Source organism: Lepidochelys kempii, chromosome 2, assembly GCF_965140265.1.
Source record: "Lepidochelys kempii isolate rLepKem1 chromosome 2, rLepKem1.hap2, whole genome shotgun sequence".
NCBI classification, from domain to species: Eukaryota; Metazoa; Chordata; order Testudines; family Cheloniidae; genus Lepidochelys; species Lepidochelys kempii.
The window spans coordinates 176,798,821-176,816,326 of NC_133257.1; the positions used below are offsets into that span (position 1 = coordinate 176,798,821).

The 17,506-nt window shown below is 45.9% G+C and overlaps 1 protein-coding gene across 11 annotated transcripts in view; it reads left to right on the plus strand.

Moving 5' to 3' along the window:
- Nucleotides 1-3,955: 3,955 nt before the first annotated feature.
- C2H7orf25 (chromosome 2 C7orf25 homolog) overlaps nucleotides 3,956-17,506 on the plus strand; it is a 35,370-nt gene continuing 21,819 nt past the window's right edge. For 2 of the 11 annotated variants that reach the window (XR_012157437.1, XR_012157438.1), the window contains exon 1: nucleotides 3,956-5,068. Coding sequence is in view for 7 of the 11 variants with exons in the window: in XM_073332828.1 (XP_073188929.1) it covers nucleotides 8,894-8,898; nucleotides 9,660-10,944 (1,290 nt within the window). In the remaining 4 variants the exon portion in view is untranslated. The other 9 variants (XM_073332831.1, XM_073332828.1, XM_073332832.1 and 6 more) reach the window with 9 other exon arrangements.

Consider the following 17,506-nt stretch of genomic DNA (forward strand, 5'->3'; position numbering starts at 1 on the left):
CTGTAGCTTATGCCTACTGTGGAAACTATGCCACTGTACCAAGACAGCTGCACTGCAAATTAGGCAATTATTTTAAATTGACTTATCTTTATGGAGCCTTTAAAATGTGTTTACCATTTCGCCTAGAAATTTTTAAAGATGTATTTTTAACTTTTTAAAATGTTTTTTAGAGGATGATTTTGTTTTGGAGCATGTTCTCAAATGCAAAAATAAAGAGCACTTCATGAGTGAAGTACGTTTTGTGGAAAGTATACAGTGGTACTAGCCTCCAGGTGGTGCAGTTTGTCTTGTATCTTCATGAATATCAAAGTCCTTGGTTATAATCCCCTAAACAATCTTGGAAACAACTGCTATGTCATTCTCTAAAAGTGCAGCCTCTAAACCACTAGCAGAAATTTATGGTAGCTAATGTGTGAGATATTGGCAGCAGAGAGACTAAACAATATTGGAGGGGAGAGAAAAAGACTTGTTCTGAGTTTAATTTCAAATAGGGTTTCATGTGTGGATCAACAGATGTGCCAGAGCCTAGAATTGCATTGTAAAACTTCTAAAGTTGTGCTGTAATGTGAATGCCCCCAAAAAGCAAAAGAACAGTTAAACAGCTGTTCTAACTCCCAGTTCTATGCATTGACTTACATGATCTTTCTTCAGTAAAGCTCCAATCCTGGAAGCTGCTCTGCTCCTCCAGCCTCTTATGCCAGTTCAGAGACTATTAAGAGCAAGAAAATTGCTCAGACTTCATGTAAATGGTAGATTTGGAATAAAGCACAACTGCAGTCCTATTACGGTTATTTGTGAGGATGGGGGGGAGCAGGTCGGGGTAGGGGAGGAAATATCTTTTATTGGACCAACTTCTGCTGGCGAAAGACAAGCTTTTGAGCTTACACAGAGCTCTTCTTCAGATCTAGGTGTGAGGCTGTTATTTTAAGAAGGTGGCAAATTGACTGAAGATACAGTAACTCCTCACTTAGTCATCCCGGTTAACGTTGTTACGTTGCTGATCAATTAGGGAACATGCTTGTTTAAAGTTGCACAATGCTCCCTTATAATGGTGTTTGGCAGCCACCTGCTTTGTCCACTGCTTGCAGAAAGAGCAGCCCTGTAAAGCTAGCTGGTGGGGGCTTGGAACCAAGGTGGACCAGCAGCCCCCCATCAGCTTCCCACTCCTTTAAGAGCCTGCTGGGTGGCTGCCACACAGGGAAATCAATTGCCAGCTGTTCAGCTGTCCCTTGCTCCACTGTCCTGTGATTCTCCTGTCCTCTGCCTAGGAGCTGCTCCTGAGAACCTCCTGCTTGCTGTGCAGGAGGGGGGCTAATGTCAGGGTGTCCCCCTCCCCCTTGCTCCTGCCCCTTGCTTACCCCATTTCCATAGAGTGGGGAGGGAGGGAGGACATGACAGGGCTCAGGAGAGGGAGTATGCTAGCAGCAGCTGCTGTCTCAACTTGCTGATCTACTTAAAAAGACAATGAACTTAGAGTGGGGTCAGCGTACTTAAAGGGACAATGCACAGCTCTCTCTCTCACACACACAGGGTGTGTATGTCTCTGCCATGCTGTCTCCCCTCCATTTGTGCTGCCTTGTAGAGTGTGAGACTACATTAATAACAATGTGTTAACCCTTGGGGGCTCAGCTGTTCTAGTTTGTCATTTAGCAGGAAGGCATTCCCTGGGAAATATCCCACGCTCTGACTTCACCACCTCAACCAAGCTTCACAATCATCATTGCTGGGTACAGTATTAAATTGTTTGTTTAAAACTTATTGTTTGTGTGTGTGTGTGTGTGTATATATATATATATATATATATATATATCTTTTGTCTGGTGAAAAAAATGTCCCTGGAACCTAACTACCCCCCTCCCCCACATTTACATTAATTCTTATGGGGAAATGGGATTAGCTTAACATTGTTTTGCTTAAAGTCACATTTTTCAGGAACATAACTACAACGTTAAGCGAGGAGTTACTGTACAGGGAAGGTAAGTGAGCCATAACTTGCTTTGGGGTTGATTTACTATTACCTTGCACCTTGTGTGACCATTTGTAGTGATGTAAATGATGATGCAAGGCACAGAGTAGCAGTGAATTTGGTCCATTAATCATATGATCCATTATATTTATCAGGTTGTCTGGAGTGGCTCACGAGTGTAAGTGCCCTGTTTTTGAGAATCTGTCCAGGAGGCAGCTCCTGGGGATCTCTGGCTTCAGTTTAGAGTCTCTGGTCCTTTAGGATTCAAACAGCCAGAAAGATGGGAATTTTTCATATGGTTTTGTTTTATTTCCTTCATTCAGCTTCCACGCCCCCAGAATAAGCTTCATAGATCATAGCATTTTCTAGGTGTGATAGGGATCATTAACCAATCCTTTGGATTGCAGTGGTCCTTGCCCCATTTTATTTTGACAGTCATTCTGGATGGGTGGGGGAAAGGGACCCAGGCCTGAGTTCACAAGCCCAGAGTAAACATTTTCAGAGTTATAAAGGAAAGCTTAAGTATTTTCTTATAGCATGGAATACAAACATTGCAAGTGAGATTAATGTGTGCAACAACCATGGGCCCCGACTTCTTCTGGTGCTGGTGGGTGCTCAACCCTGCTCTGACCCCGGCCCCACCCTGACTCCACCCAGCCCCCATTCCAACCCCTTCCCCAAAGTCCCTCCCCCAACTCCACCCCCTGCCTGCCCCTATTCAACTCCTTCCCCAAAGCCCTGCCCTGCCCCCCCCCCGCTCCCCAGAGCTTGCTACAGCTGTTTGGTGGCGGCAAGCGCTGGGAGGAGGAGGTGAGGCGGGGCAGGGAGCTTGGCTGCTGGTGGGTGCAGAACACCCATTAACTTTTCCCCGTGGGTGCTCCAGCCCTGGCGCACCCATGGAGTCGGTGCCTATGGCAACAACTTACAAGCATTTCATAGAGTTGAAATATATTCTTACATAGGCACTGACTCCGTGGGTGCTCCAGGGCAAAAAATTAGCAGGTGCTTAGAAACCCACCGGCAGCTGAGCTCCCCCTGTCCCCAGTGCCTCTCCCCTGCTGGCGGCCCCACCAATCACTTCTCCCCCTCTCTCCCAGAACTTCCTGCCTGTCGCAAACAGCTGTTTTCTTATGGTTTTGTTTTATTTCTTATGGAAGGAGGGGGAGGAGTGGGGACAGGGTGCACTCAGGGGAGGGGGCGGAGCAGGGGTGGGAAGATGTGTGGTGGGGGCAGAGCAGGAGCAGGAAGAGGCTGGGGCTTTGGGGAAGGGATGGAGTGGGGGGCAGAGCAGGGGCAGGAAGAGGCAGGGGCTTGGGGAAGGGGTGGTGTGGGGACGGGACCTGGGGCGGGGGGGAAAGTCGATCACATACACTCCCCCCCGGATAGAGGGGAAGTCAGCGCCTATGCATTCTTATAAGACTAATAGCTATTTTGAACAAAACTAATATATAGGTGTTAATCGTGGTGCAAATTTAAAGTGAGGCTGGAGGCCATGATGGCATCAGGTTGTCAGGTCTTAGCTAATGCCTGCAGCCTGGGGAAGAGGTGGTATTTGGCCTGCCAGTGTCACAATATTGTTTATGCTGACTGAAAGATTTTGATGTGGTTAGGGTGGCCAGGTGTCTGGTTTTCAAGCAGAAAGTCCAGTCGAAAAGGGGACCTGACAGTGTCCGGTCAGATAGACTGACCGGACACCCAAAGTCCAGTAAATGCAGCCGCGGAGGTGCCAAGTCATCACCCACGTCACCCCTATTCATCAGCCAGGGCTGCCTCCTATCGTCCTGTTGGGTGGCTAGAGTTCCCAGCCCCGGCTCTTCAGGTGAGTCCCTCCAGACCTGAGCAGTGGTGGTGGTGAGGGGGAGTGGAAAGAGGAGTGAAAAGGGGTGGGGAGTCAGGGTGAGGGGTGGGGCTTTGGGGGAAGAGGTGGGGCTTTGGGGGAATAGGCAGGGCAGAGGTGGGAGCTGGGAGGGCAGAGGTGGGGCAGGGGAGGTTCCAGCACTCCTGCTGGAGTGTCTGGTATTTAAATATTACGAAGTTGGCAACCCTAGATGTGGTGCAAATTTAAACTGAGGCTGGAGGCCATGCTGACAGTCAATTAAGAGTGGTTTGGAGTTGGAAAAAAATGATGTAAAACCAGTCTGAAAGATGCAGGAACTCCCCTGGAAGCTGGATCACAGCTGATGTTTAGTATCAGCACAGCATAGACAGCCTCCCTCCCTCTTTCTAAAGAATTTCACAAGGAAAGATACCAAAGATAATACTGCCCTTTATAATAATACTGCCCTTTATTTTAAAGGGTAACAAAAAAAGTTGTTTTGAATTAAGAAAACTATTTTAAGAGCTCCATTTATTCTGATCTGTTTTCCCCCCTTACTTTTTGAATGTTGTTTTTAGAGATGGGGAGAATGGCTGGCTGAGAGAGCATGAGCTGAACTAACTTGAAAGGTCGGCAAGATGTGTGGGGGCAGTGATTTGTGATATTCTTCGGCAAGCAGGGGAGCGAGGGGGAATGTCTCACTGAATGCATCCGATGAAGAGAGCTGTAGCTCACGAAAGCTTATGCTCAAATAAATGTTAGTCTCTAAGGTGCCACAAGTCCTCCTTTTCTTTTTGTGGATACGGACTAACACGGCTGCTACTCTGAAATCTGTTGCAGCCTGAGGTACATACCATGTCCTATTCTGGCAAATGCTAAAGCAACTCTTACTATCCAGAGGAGGAGAAAAAATATATCCATTCCCTTCTTGGGAGGTTAGCTTTTAGAGCTATGCAACAAATATGGGTATGAATGGTAGCAGCGGGATAAATTCTCTGTAATACACCCCCCAAGTAAATAAAAAGCCCAGTGTAAGAATGAAGAGGTTTCAGGTTGTCTCTAGAGAAAAGCCCTGGCCTGGATCGCTGGGCGGCGCTGCAGGCGGCCGGGAAGCTGGAGCGTGCCGTAGCCAGGCCGGGTTTTTGCTTAGCTCGCAGAAGGGGAAGGGCCGGAGTGGGCCAGGCCATTGGCTTTCCATGACTGTGTTTAGGGGAAGCAGCTGCTGCTGCACCGGGGGAAGAAGCCTGGCCCGTGCCGCGGGGCTGATCCCCCCCCCCCCCTCAGGTGTAAGTATCGCCCAGGCTCGGCCGAGGCACGGCGCTCGGGCCGCGGTGGGGGACGCTGAGGAAGGACAGCTCTGTAGGAGCGTGGTGGACTTCAGAGGAAAATCCCGGGCGGGGGAGGACTCCGAGACTAGCCCACGGCTGTAAACTGATCCCGGTAAAGGGGCTGACCATCGGCAGAAAGGCAGAGGGTAGCAGCTGGGTCGGGACACGCCAGTAAACAAGACTCCCTTACTAGAGACACTCCGGGAGCCCGGGCCAAACCCGCTGGGGATCCAAACGCACCGCACGCTGGGGCGGGGGTGGCTGGGCTCGTGTCTTAAAGGCAGGCGGAAGAGCACGTTTAGACAGGTGGATTTGGCTGTGTGGCCTTTCTCGGTGAGCTGCCTAAGCTCCGACATACTTTTAAATGCCCCTGTACGGAGAGCCCCTGCATCAGTGGAGGTTTTGTGCATCGGGGCCAGTTGTACGGAAGAATCACTTGAAGCCCGGGGGGACTCGCTGCTTGGTGCCAATCCCCAGGGCTGGGGAGCGGCGTGGAGCGGGGCGGGGGGGATAAGCAGGGGGCGAGCCCTGGGAAAGGGGAGCGGCTGCTTGGTACGGGAGCAGCGGCCGGGTATTTGACTCATTGTGCCCTGGTTTAAGATGGGTTTCAGAGGAACAGCCGTGTTAGTCTGTATTCGCAAAAAGAAAAGGAGGACTTGTGGCACCTTAGTGCCCATGTGACTTCTCCAGGCGGTGCCCACAGCCAGGAGCCGGAGGTCAGGCCATGGGGGGGGGGGGTGAGCACGTCCCTCCCCCAACCCTGTGATGTCTGCTTCTGCTCTTGCAGGGCCAGTAGCCGCGGCGGGAGGGGAAGGGGAGGCTTCCAGGGGAAGGTGGTGGGGGCTCAGCGGCGGGTTCTGGGTGCTGGGGGAGTGCGGTGGGGGTCTGGGTGCAGCTAATTGGGGGTCAGTGGTGTGGGGGGCGCAGCGGGTGGGGCTCGTCAGGGTGGGGTTTGAGTGCAGGGAGCTCAGTGGGGGATGGTCTGGGTGCAGGGGTGGTGGGGTCTGCAGGCAGGGGGTCTTTGTGCCTGGGGCTCCAGATGCAGGGGTTGAGGTTCAATGGGGTGGTGTTTGGGTTGTGGGGTTCTGAGTGTACGGGGTGAGGCTTGGCGGGGGCATCTAGGTATGGGAGGTCCGATGCACGGGGGTTTGGCGAATGGGGGAGCAGCTCCCTGCACAGTGACCCCTCCCCTTGTAGCTGAGGAGCGATGAGGGCAGGAAACAGGGCAGGATTCTGAGCTTTCTGCAGCTGGGGGAGGTTTGTGTGGGTGAGTCTGCCACAGCCCCAGCAACTCCTTGCAGGGGAAGAGGAAGTTCCAGCCTCCAGCCCAGCTGATCCCAGCTCAGGGTAGGAGCCACTGGTTGAGGTGTCCCCAGCCCTGCAGTGATTTACCTCTCTGGCTGCTGTGGATGTCTGAGAAAACGTACCTGCGCAGCTAGGGAGTGGCGTGTGACTGCCCTTGCAGTTTCCCTGTCAGAAAGTCATATTTCTGCAGGGAAACAAAGAAATCTGTGCGGGACATAAATTCTGCACACACGCAGTGGCGCAGAATTCCCCCAGGAGTATACGGCTCTGGTTGTTCTTCATTTCTGCCATGTTGCACGTTGGTGCAACCTTACCACTGACGACGATGTGATTATTTGTGTGCATTTAATTTTTCCTGTTATGAATTGTGTGGTGATATCAAAACATATAGCCAACACATTTATTGCAAAACTGAGTGTATGCGTCAGTTTTACGTACAGGTGCAAATGATGCCTTGGGAGACTGGGAATCAATAAAAAAGTCAGATTATTTTAACGTAAACTCTGGAGTGCTGTTGTGAAGTGTCTGGGTTTTGTGATATGCAGCACTGAAGAACTGTTTTTTCAGATATGGCCGGAGGAAGCATCAGGCTAAAGGGGCAGCAGGAAAGAAGACTCATTTAGAAATGAAAAGAGAACATTGAGAGTGATGTGAGGAGATTAAATTTGATTTGATAGGCAATAGGGAGCCGATGAAGGTACTTCAGGAGTTTCTAAATGCTGTCTTAGTGATGGGAGAGAGAGATTGTTTTGCTATTTTCTTTATTTTTTGTGATGAACTGCCTGAAGAGATTGAGTTGGTCATGTGAATCCTAGAATATCAGGGTTGGAAGGGACCTCAGGAGGTCATCTAGTCCAACCCCCTGCTCAAAGCAGGACCAATCCCCAACTAAACCATCCCAGCCAGGGCTTTGTCAAGCCTGACCTTAAAAATATCTAAGGAAGGAGATTCCACCGCCACCCTAGGTAACGCATTCCAGTGTTTCACCACCCTCCTAGTGAAAAAGTTTTTCATAATATCCAACCTAAACCTCCCCCACTGCAACTTGAGACCATTACTCCTCGTTCTGTCATCTGCTACCATGTAGAACAGTCTAGATCCATCCTCTTTGGAACCCCCTTTCAGATAGTTGAAAGCAGCTATCAAATCCCCCCTCATTCTTCTCTTCCGCAGACTAAACAATCCCAGTTCCTCAGCCTCTCCTCATAACTCATGTGTTCCAGTCCCCTAATCATTTTTGTTGCCCTCCACTGGACTCTTTCCAATTTTTCCACATCCTTCTTGTAGTGTGGGGCCCAAAACTGGACACAGGACTCCAGATGAGGCCTCACCAATGTCGAATACAGGGGAACGATCACGTCCCTCGATCTGTTGGCAATGCCCCTACTTATACATCCCAAAATGCCATTGGCCTTCTTGGCAACAAGGGCACACTGTTGACTCCTATCCAGCTTCTCATCCACTGTAACCCCTAGGTCCTTTTCTGCAGAACTGCTGCCTAGCCATTTGGTCCCTAGTTTGTAGCGGTGCATTGGATTCTTCCGTCCTAAGTGCAGGACTCTGCACTTGTCCTTGTTGAACCTCATCAGATTTCTTTTGGCCCAATCCTCTAATTTGTCTAGGTCCCTCTGTATCCTATCCCTACCCTCCAGCGTATCTACCTCTCCTCCCAGTTTAGTGTCATCTACAAACTTGCTGAGGGTGCAATCCACACCATCCTCCACACCATTAATGAAGATATTGAACAAAACCCTTGGGGCACTCCACTTGATACCAGCTGCCAATTAGACATGGAGCCATTGATCACTACACGTTGAGCCTGATGATCTAGCCAGCTTTCTATCTATCTTGTAGTCCATTCATCTAGCCCATACTTCTTTTAACTTGCTGGCAAGAATACTGTGGGAGACCGTGTCAAAAGCTTTGCTAAAGTCAAGGAATAACACAACCACTGCTTTCCCCTCATCCACAGAACCAGTTATCTCATCATAGAAGGCAATTAGGTTAGTCAGGCATGACTTGCCCTTGGTGAATCCATGCTGACTGTTCCTGATCACTTTCCTCTCCTCAGAGTGCTTCAAAATTGATTCCTTGTGAAGACGATGATGATGGATTGAATAAGGATTTTTGTGCTTGGAAGATTTTGGTGATATTGGGTAGAGAGAGTTGTAAGTAAGGTTTCAACTGCATATGGGCTTAAAGATTCCACAAATCTGGGCTCAGAACCTGCATTAGCAGATTCATATTCAGGGGAGTGCCTAGTTCCTGTGTCTGGTTCCAGCTGCCTCTGTCATCAACACCTGATTCTCTTCAACTAGTGTGCATCTAACCTGGTCTGAAAATGGTAGGGGGTATGTATGTGTATAACCCTATGGTAAATACAAAAACTACTTGCAATAATATATGATGCTCTGGTTGGTTTTTTTTTTTTTTCCAGAAGTCTTCCCATATTAAGTAACTGATCCTTTCCACACCGTGATGAAGTAGGTAAATAATATTATACCCATTATACTGATGGGGGGAGCGTGGGTTGGTGGGGAATGACATGCCTAATGCCACACAAATAATATGTTATAGAGCCAATTTATCATACAGGAGTTCCTGGATCCTAGGCCTATAGTCAGTCCACTGTACTACACACCTTCTTGTAATCTGAAACTCTCTCTGTAATTAAAGGTCAGCCAGGCAACAGTCTTCTAGGTTTACTCGCTTAATTAGCAACAGTTCTACAACGTAACTAGATAGGAGGTTGTCTGTCTTTAAAAATGGTAAAGCACAATGAGCTCCCAGGGTGCAGTATAAGCAATTAAAAATAATCATTAGAACTACAGTGTGTAAACTTAGGGAGAGGGTGGAGCCTTAAGAGCACAATGCAGCTTGTATAAATCTGTTTGTTTGAATAAGGTTAGAAGTGAGGGCTCAGTTTTTCAGAAGTGGTTGTGGGGGATGTTGGACAGTTGAAGAACCCCAAATCGTGGAAGACACCTTTTTAAAGGCCTGGATTTTTCTGAAAACACTAAGTACTCATCTGCAGAAAATCGGGCCCCATCAAATCATTAGTCACTTTTCTGAAGAGCTTGGCCAAGGTGTTACAGTTTCTAATGCCCAAGCTACATAACTATGGTAGTCATTGCACAAAATCCAGTGCAAAGCTCTGATGTATGGTATTGGAAAAGCTTCTTTCTATATTGTCTTTGTCATTGAACTTGTAGTAATGATCATCTCTCTTGCTTTCATCTGATAGAAATAATGTTGTCAACATGTCTGTGCCGTCATTGCTTTGTGAGAGAATCGCTGTGGCTAAGGAATTAATGAAGAGAGCAGAATCCCTTTCCAGATCACAGAAAGGAGGTATAGAAGGTGGAGCAAAGCTATGCAGCAAATTGAAGGCTGAGCTGAAATTCTTGCACAGGGTGGAGGCGGGGAAGGTGGCTATTAAGGAGTCCCATTTGCAGAGTACCAATCTCACACACCTCCGAGCCATAATTGAGTCAGCAGAGAACCTGGAGGAGGTCGTCAGTGTCCTTCATGTCTTTGCTTATGAAGACTGCTTTGGAGAAAAGCAAACGCTAGTGGTAGATGTTGTTGCAAATGGTGGCCACACTTGGGTGAAAGCAATTGGTCGAAAAGCTGAAGCTCTTCACAATATTTGGCTGGGCCGGGGCCAGTATGGCGACAAAAGCATCATTGAGCAGGCAGAGGACTTCCTGCAAGCAAGCCGTCAGCAACCAGTGCAATACAGCAACCCCCATATTATCTTTGCTTTTTATAATAGTGTGTCCAGTCCTATGGCAGAGAGGCTGAAAGAGATGGGCATATCCGTGCGGGGAGATGTAGTTGCTGTTAACTCTTTGGCAGAGCACTTGACTGAAGAGGGACACCTAAGTGCCAGCGAATCTGATGAAGAAAGCTCTGAGCTCCTGCAGGTGACCAGAGTAGACCGGGAGAATTTAGTAGCCAGCATTGCTTTTCCTACAGAGATCAAAGTAGATGTGTGCAATAGGGTTAACTTGGACATCACTACTTTAATTACATATGTCTCTTCCCTTAGCTATGGTGGCTGCCACTTTATCTTTAAGGAGAAAGTGTTAACGGAGCAGGCAGCACAGGAAAGGAAGGAGAGAGTCCTGCCTCAGTTGGAGGATTTCATGAAGGGCAAGGAGCTGTTCGCTTGTGAATCTGCAGTCAAAGATTTTCAGTCAATCTTAGAAACTCTAGGAGGACCTGGGGAGAAAGATCGAGCCATCTCTCTCATGAAAAGAATTAATGTGGTGCCAGACCAGCCCTCTGACCGTGCCTTAAGACTAGTGGCTAGTTCAAAAATCAATAGCCGCTCTCTAGCCATCTTTGGGACAGGAGACACTTTAAAAGCCATCACGATGACCGCAAACAGCGGTTTTGTTAGGGCAGCAGCTAACCAAGGGGTTAAGTTTAGTGTGCTTATCCATCAGCCAAGGGCACTGACCGAAAGCAAAGAGTCTGTTGCCACACCTTTACCAAAGAACTGCGCAGCCGATAGTGGGCTCTGACTAAGCCATCTAATTAATTACAGTCATTAAAATAACTGTTTAAACGTGCTGCAGTGGAGACAGTTCAAGAAAGAGAACTCTCAAAACAATAAATTTTTTCTTTTTGTGTGCCAGAGCCAGATACATGTGGTAACTTACCTTCAAATGAAAAATTCAAGAAAAGAAGAAAATCTGTACATCATTCAGAATAGTAATGTAATGGATAAAGAAATATAGGTGAAAACACGTAAATCCTCTGTATGTGGAATTTTTGGTCTTAACCAAATAGGGTATACAGTAATTTATTCATTGAGATAACTGCATTTCAGTGGAAAATGTTAACTGTGTTCTACCTTATTAAAAAGTTCCGTTAGAAACTCAAGCCAAGCGTGCTTCTATTCTATCTGTGCGCTGTGACGTTCTCATCCCCTTTTGAGGGACTACAGTTTTTAAAAAGGATTGTTAAATCACCTCTGCAAAACTTAAACAAATAGGGTAAGTAAAAGGGCAATTTGATTTCTTTCATTTGTTGGATGAAGTGAACTACTAGAAAAACATGCACCATGTTAAACATGTGCAGTACACTAAGGAATGATTGTACTATACCAACTGATCACGTGTACAAATGCCAATGCCCAGATCCTCAAAGGTATTTGATTTCAATAGGAGTTAGGTGCCTAAATACCTTTTGAGCACCTGGGTCTAAGTCTTTCACTTCTTTTGGTTTTAAAAAGTGTATATCTGTCCGGAGTTTAGTACAGAAGACTGACTTAGGAGTTTTGGCTATAGCTTAACTTCCAGGGAAAAAACTGAAATTGGAGTTTCATTGGCATTTTCACTTTTTATTAATGTGCCAGGGCTTGCGTGGGGGTGCCTCTGGCAACCTGACACTGTAGCTGCACTGAGGAAATTCTCCCCCTTCTCCTTGTGGGCTGTTTACATTTCCTATATGCTGCTGAAGCAGGGGGCAGAATCTCTTCCAGTGTTCCACAGAATGTGATGTTGGTGTTCCAGCAGACAGAGCTCTCTTGTATTGAGCCACCCCGGAACCAATGTCCAAGCAGAGTGCTAAGGAGCACTCTATTGCTGAAGGTTCAGAGCCAGATTCTTGGATCCTGCTGTATTTCCTTTTGTTGTTCAGCAGCCCAAAGGGAGTAGAAATCTCCCTTAGGTCCCCTGTTGCGGGTGGGCGGGGAATAATGCTGATTTGGAGAAATAGGGTTAGTAGGTAGCTGCTGCTGATTACTCATTCCATAACAGCAGAGGCTGTTTCAGTGGTGGCTGATGCTGTCACTGTCCAGACACTGTAAAGTGGAGAATTTAAAAAATCCATTTTATTTATTCTTCTGTCATATCAAAAAGGGAACACTTATATAACTCATTTCAAATGTTAATATTGTTTAGATGTTTGTCACATCACAGCACTATCTGTCTATGATTAGTATTTTGTTCATCATGGAAAATGAATGAATGCCAGAGTGAAAAATGGAGTACTGAGCAATACATTTTATCAAGATGGCTAGAAAGTATCTGTTGAATATTTTGTACAGTTGTTGAAAAGGTATCTTTATCCATGCCACTTGTAGTTCAAATGAAGGGCATTCCTTTATGTTTGGCTGTCCAAGGGCAATGCTTGATACATTGTTGGGGGGGAAAGGGAATCTGCAACACTCACTTTACCTTTAGAGAGAGAAATATATGCAGACTACATGAGGGTGAAAAAAATGGGAAAGCATGTGACACATAGGTACTAGCTATGGATTTCTGGTCAACAGTTTGTCCTGCACCTTTGCAGTTAAACAGTGTTCAGCTACACCTGTTGCTTTTCCCTCTAATCAGTGAGGTAATTCTTGTAGTATAGACAAGGCCAGTGAAATTTGCATATGTTTGTGCTACTTACATATCTTCTGTGAAATGCTACTGTTCTATAAATAGGGAGTTAGAGAGAGGTCCTTTACATTCCTATTGTTGGGTGTCCCCATTCTGGAAGACAGGAGCAATTTTTCTTTCACCCTCCGATTATAGAAAGGGCAGCTCAAACCCCATTGAGTTTTCAGTAGAACATAGGAATAAGCATAGCAGTTCAGACCAGTGGACCATAACATCCTTTATCCAGCCAGTACCAGAATGTGCAAGACACCTCACAGTGAACAGTGTGTGAAATAAGCAGTCCATATGGGAAGTTTTTCTTAGCCCAGTCACACAGTAGCTAGCTTGTACAGGTGTATGAAGGTTTATCACTCTTCTGTTTTGTAATTTCCTGTCTGATATGGGTATGGTTGTTCTATATTAATATAACTGTAATTCTTCATTCAGGCTCAATAAGTTCTTGGCTTCAAGTATGTCATGTCAGTGAGTTGTGTAGCATAATTATTCATTCTGAGTTTAAAAATAAGATCCCTTTATTCGTTTTAAACTTGCTGCTTTTCAGTTTCATTGATTGTCCCGATTGATTTTTGTTGTGAGACCTGGTAAACAGGAGTGCACGACTTTGTGCCCTTCATTATTTTTGCCCTGAGAACTGGACTTCCCCACTTTTTCTCCCCAACCTATTTAGTCACCTCTAAAACAAAAATCCCTTCCTCTTGGGGGACCATTCACCCCATGCAATAGGATAATCATTCAGTCTGGACTGTGCTTTGCAGTTTGTTGTAGAGCTGGTCTGGCCAACCTTGTGTAATGTGTAAATCTTCTGTTTCCAGGCCTTAGTGTATGGTACCATCATGGGGTGGTTTTATCCATTTCAAACCAAAGCACTTTTCCCAATTTTTTTTTAAAAAACACTCTAATTTTGTTACTGTTTGAATTACTTGCACATTGCCTGCCAACAACCAATTTTCCATCAGTCCTATGTCTGATACATGAAGAAGGTGCCAAAGGAGCTCTAGAAATGCCCCCAGGACATTGAGCTACCTGCATCTTCCAGTCCTTTTATTACTTAATATGTATCCATGTTGATGTGGTGCCTTAAAAATGTGACTTGAGACTCACCCCATTTCAACGTGAGCAATTTTCTGGTTTGCTGGTAAAACAAAAAATGCATTTGTCATGGGGGAAAAGCATGGTATTCCAAGGCAGACTCTGGAATCCTGTATTAGCTGTGTTTGGAGCTGAAATACATTAGTACAGAGCACCAAGTATTACCTTTGTATCTTCCATCCAAGCATCTCAAAGTGATTTACATGTATGCATAAAGGCTCACAACATCCAGGCTGGGATACCTAAGTAATAATATTCCAATTTTACAGCTGGGTCTCGGAGGCATGGAGACATTAAATGAAGGTCACTCAGCAAATGAGTTGGTAGAGCTGGGAGTAGACCCCCACCTCCTATCCCACAGATCTGAATTTTCTGACCTACTCTGAGCACTCAACAGAACCTAGAAAACAGCATGAAAACTTCTTATTTGTTTCACCAGAAATCCATTTTTCATGAGGCCTATTAACCCTAATCTGTTCAGCTAAGAAGTGTTAGTTATTCTTAAAACATTCCATTCTGCCTTGCTTTTTTTTCTGGGAGCACTATGGGTGCATATTTTGTTTGACTGTAAGGTCCCTGAGGGGAGAGCTAGTGTCTTTGTCCTATACAGCACCAAACCTGCTGTCTGTAATCAACTAGTAATAATTTGGGGATCAGTTCCAGCTCACAAAATATACCCAAAGTATTAAGGGGGACACCAGCAGGGTATTTGGATTATATATTTACTGTTCCTGTTTCTAATAACCGTTTATAACTTCACATCTGAAATCTCTTCCAGGACTAATTTCCCCTTCTCTATTCCTATTTGTTTTTGTTGCTTAACTTGCACATCAGCTGGTAAAATTCCTGATGTTTATTTACCTTTAAGTGTGACAATACAAGAACAATGAAAACCCCAAAGACAATTTTTCACGTTACCATCACAATTGGCAATAACAAGCACTCTTGCAGGTAGAGTGCTTAAGGAATGAAGGGACAAGGAGAGTAAACTATCTTCTTTAGCCCGTATTGGTCAGAAAGGTAAAGCAGTGTGAGGAAGTTTATTCTACAGCTGTACAGTAACCAGTCTGTGGATAAACAGAAGGCTCCAAGCCACTGTTCCTGCACTAAAAATGCAGTTACAACATTAGAAAAAAAATCCAAACTTTTCATGAGTGAGAATGTGGTGCAGGAAAGTGGATTCGGAGTCACTGCTGGAGCCTGTATGAAGGCTTTCTCTCTCACTCACATTCACACCCTACCTGCATCCCAAGATTTGCACATAGGTTTATGCAGAGATTAACAGTTAGTGGGGTGTGTTACGAAATACTATTGTGATAATAGATAGAAAATCTCCCTCACACCTTCTGCAGTTTTAGCAGAAAACAGGCTGCCATTTGCAACAATAACACTGTACATGATGGTAATGCCATTCTATGTATTTAGTTAAGATTATTACAGCAAAGGGGATAGCACACTCCAGAGAGACTGCCACTAGTAATGCAGAAGGTAAGGGGGAAAGTTGCTACAGTATAACTGGTACATGTCAGCAGCGATCTTCTAACCTGTCCCAGATAAATAAATTATAAACAGGCATAGATTGGCAGTTTCTTGAAACCCAACCAATTGTTGCTAATTTTCTACAAATTGTACCTGCTAAAACTATAGCAAGTTTTATTTTGTCATCCCATCAACTGGAATTTTTCTTCATTGAAGCCAAAGCTGGCAGCAGGGGTTGGTCATGTCTTCTGTCAGGATTAATTTTGCAATTTATTCTAAAGGCAAAAACAAAGGTATGAATGAGAAAAAGTTCTGATGAATTATGGAGTATAGAGACCAAGCCCGTAGCCACTCCCCAGTAGGAGTCACTATTTCACAATTAATATCCTTGTTCTTTACCAAGGACTTCACAAAGTGCTGTATGTACAACACTACTGAAATGGAGCCACCTCTGGGAAAAGGAGATAGGGGAAATGTCTTGGGTTGTGTGACCAAGTCAAGTATGTGTATTTCTGAAAAGTACCATGGGGCCTTCAATAGGCACAAGGTTGTCCTATGCCCTTAGAGGATCTCATCTACAATACATCTTTCCTTCAGTAAAATGACTGGTAATCAATTTAGCTGCCTCAGCAGGATGAAGGGTTGAGTTGACCTTGCTGGGGTTTGAACCTATGAGTCCAGTGAGTCTAGGTATTTCATCCTTTCGGGGTAGAGAAGTCAGTTGGTAGTTAGCAGAGAAATCATCGTTTCCAATGAAAGATTCAGCATCTTCCTATGTGTGGTTTCACTATAGCTCTGTGTTATGGGGCCTGTTTTAGGGCAAGAGGTAACAGCTCTCTTTCACCGACCCAGAGCTGCCAGGTGGTAGGGGGCTTGGAGCTGTTGCTGCTAGTAGGAAGCTGGAGTTCTGATGTCAATAAATCTCACCCTGAGCAGACAGAAGAGGTGTTCACCATGGACACAGCGAGCAAGGGGATATAGGACACAGCAGTTTGCATTACATCATGCATAATAACTTCAACAGGCCAAAAGGGCAAATGGGGGGGAGCTGTCAGTAGTATTTCACCTTGGGTGCTTCAGCCTGCAAGACTATGTATTTACTAGGGAATGTGGGATCCATAATTCTTCCTCGGTGGCAGCAAGGGTGGAGGCAGTAGTGTAAACTTAGCTCTGGTGGTTTTACTCCCATGTCACCGAGCCAGGTGAGATTGCTCACTTGTCAAAAAAGCTGACTTCTGTCTCTGCTACAGCCTCCAGCTCTGCTTCCATTATTGCAACTGTACTAGTGGTGGTTTCTACTTTCCTAGCTGAGACAAGACACTGGACTAGCTGTCAGTGAATTAGAGAAGGGGACGTAGGAATAATAAGGCAGTAGCTCTTATTGGGTAAGACAGAATGAGCAACATGACCAATAATAAAGGAATAGAGAAATCCAAATCCACTATATTCTGAGCCAACATGTGGAGGGGTTCAAAATCGGGCAGAAATATATCGGCACAGAGGGGGAAGCAGTGGCTTCCCAACATACTCCTCCTCTCCTCCTGACCCCACTGAAGGCCCTGTGGACATCTGGTCCCACCAGTGCAGCAAAGATGGAGGGGCTTTTGTGGGGAAAAGAAGAGGAGAAGATAAAGGGTGAGTAAAAGTCAGAATTAACTTACTGGGAGGTTCTGTGCATGGCTCTCTGGTTGGTTTTGTGCTTGGTTCTTTGGTTGGTTCCATGCTTGGCTCTTTGGTGGACTCTGTGCTTAGCTCTCTGTTGGGCTCTGAGCTTGGTTCCACGCTGGGCTCTCCACTTCCTTCCCCTTTGGGCTCTCCAGTAGTCTCCGTGCTTGATTCCATGCTTGGCTTTATGCTCGGCTCCATGCTTGGGTCCCCAGACACAGGGGTAATTGATGTCTCTGGAAAAACAAAATTGACATGAATGGGTGTCATGGGTGTTCAGCATCTTTGAAAATAAGGCTACTTGTCTCGGTGCCTAATATAGATTTAGATGCCTACCCATAAGCAACCACATTTGAAAACTTTGCTGAGAGGCTCCAGGTCAAGCTTGCCCAGAGGAGACAACTGTGGCAGTTGGAGGAGGAAAGATCATGCACCAAATTCATCCTTGAATTTGAATCCT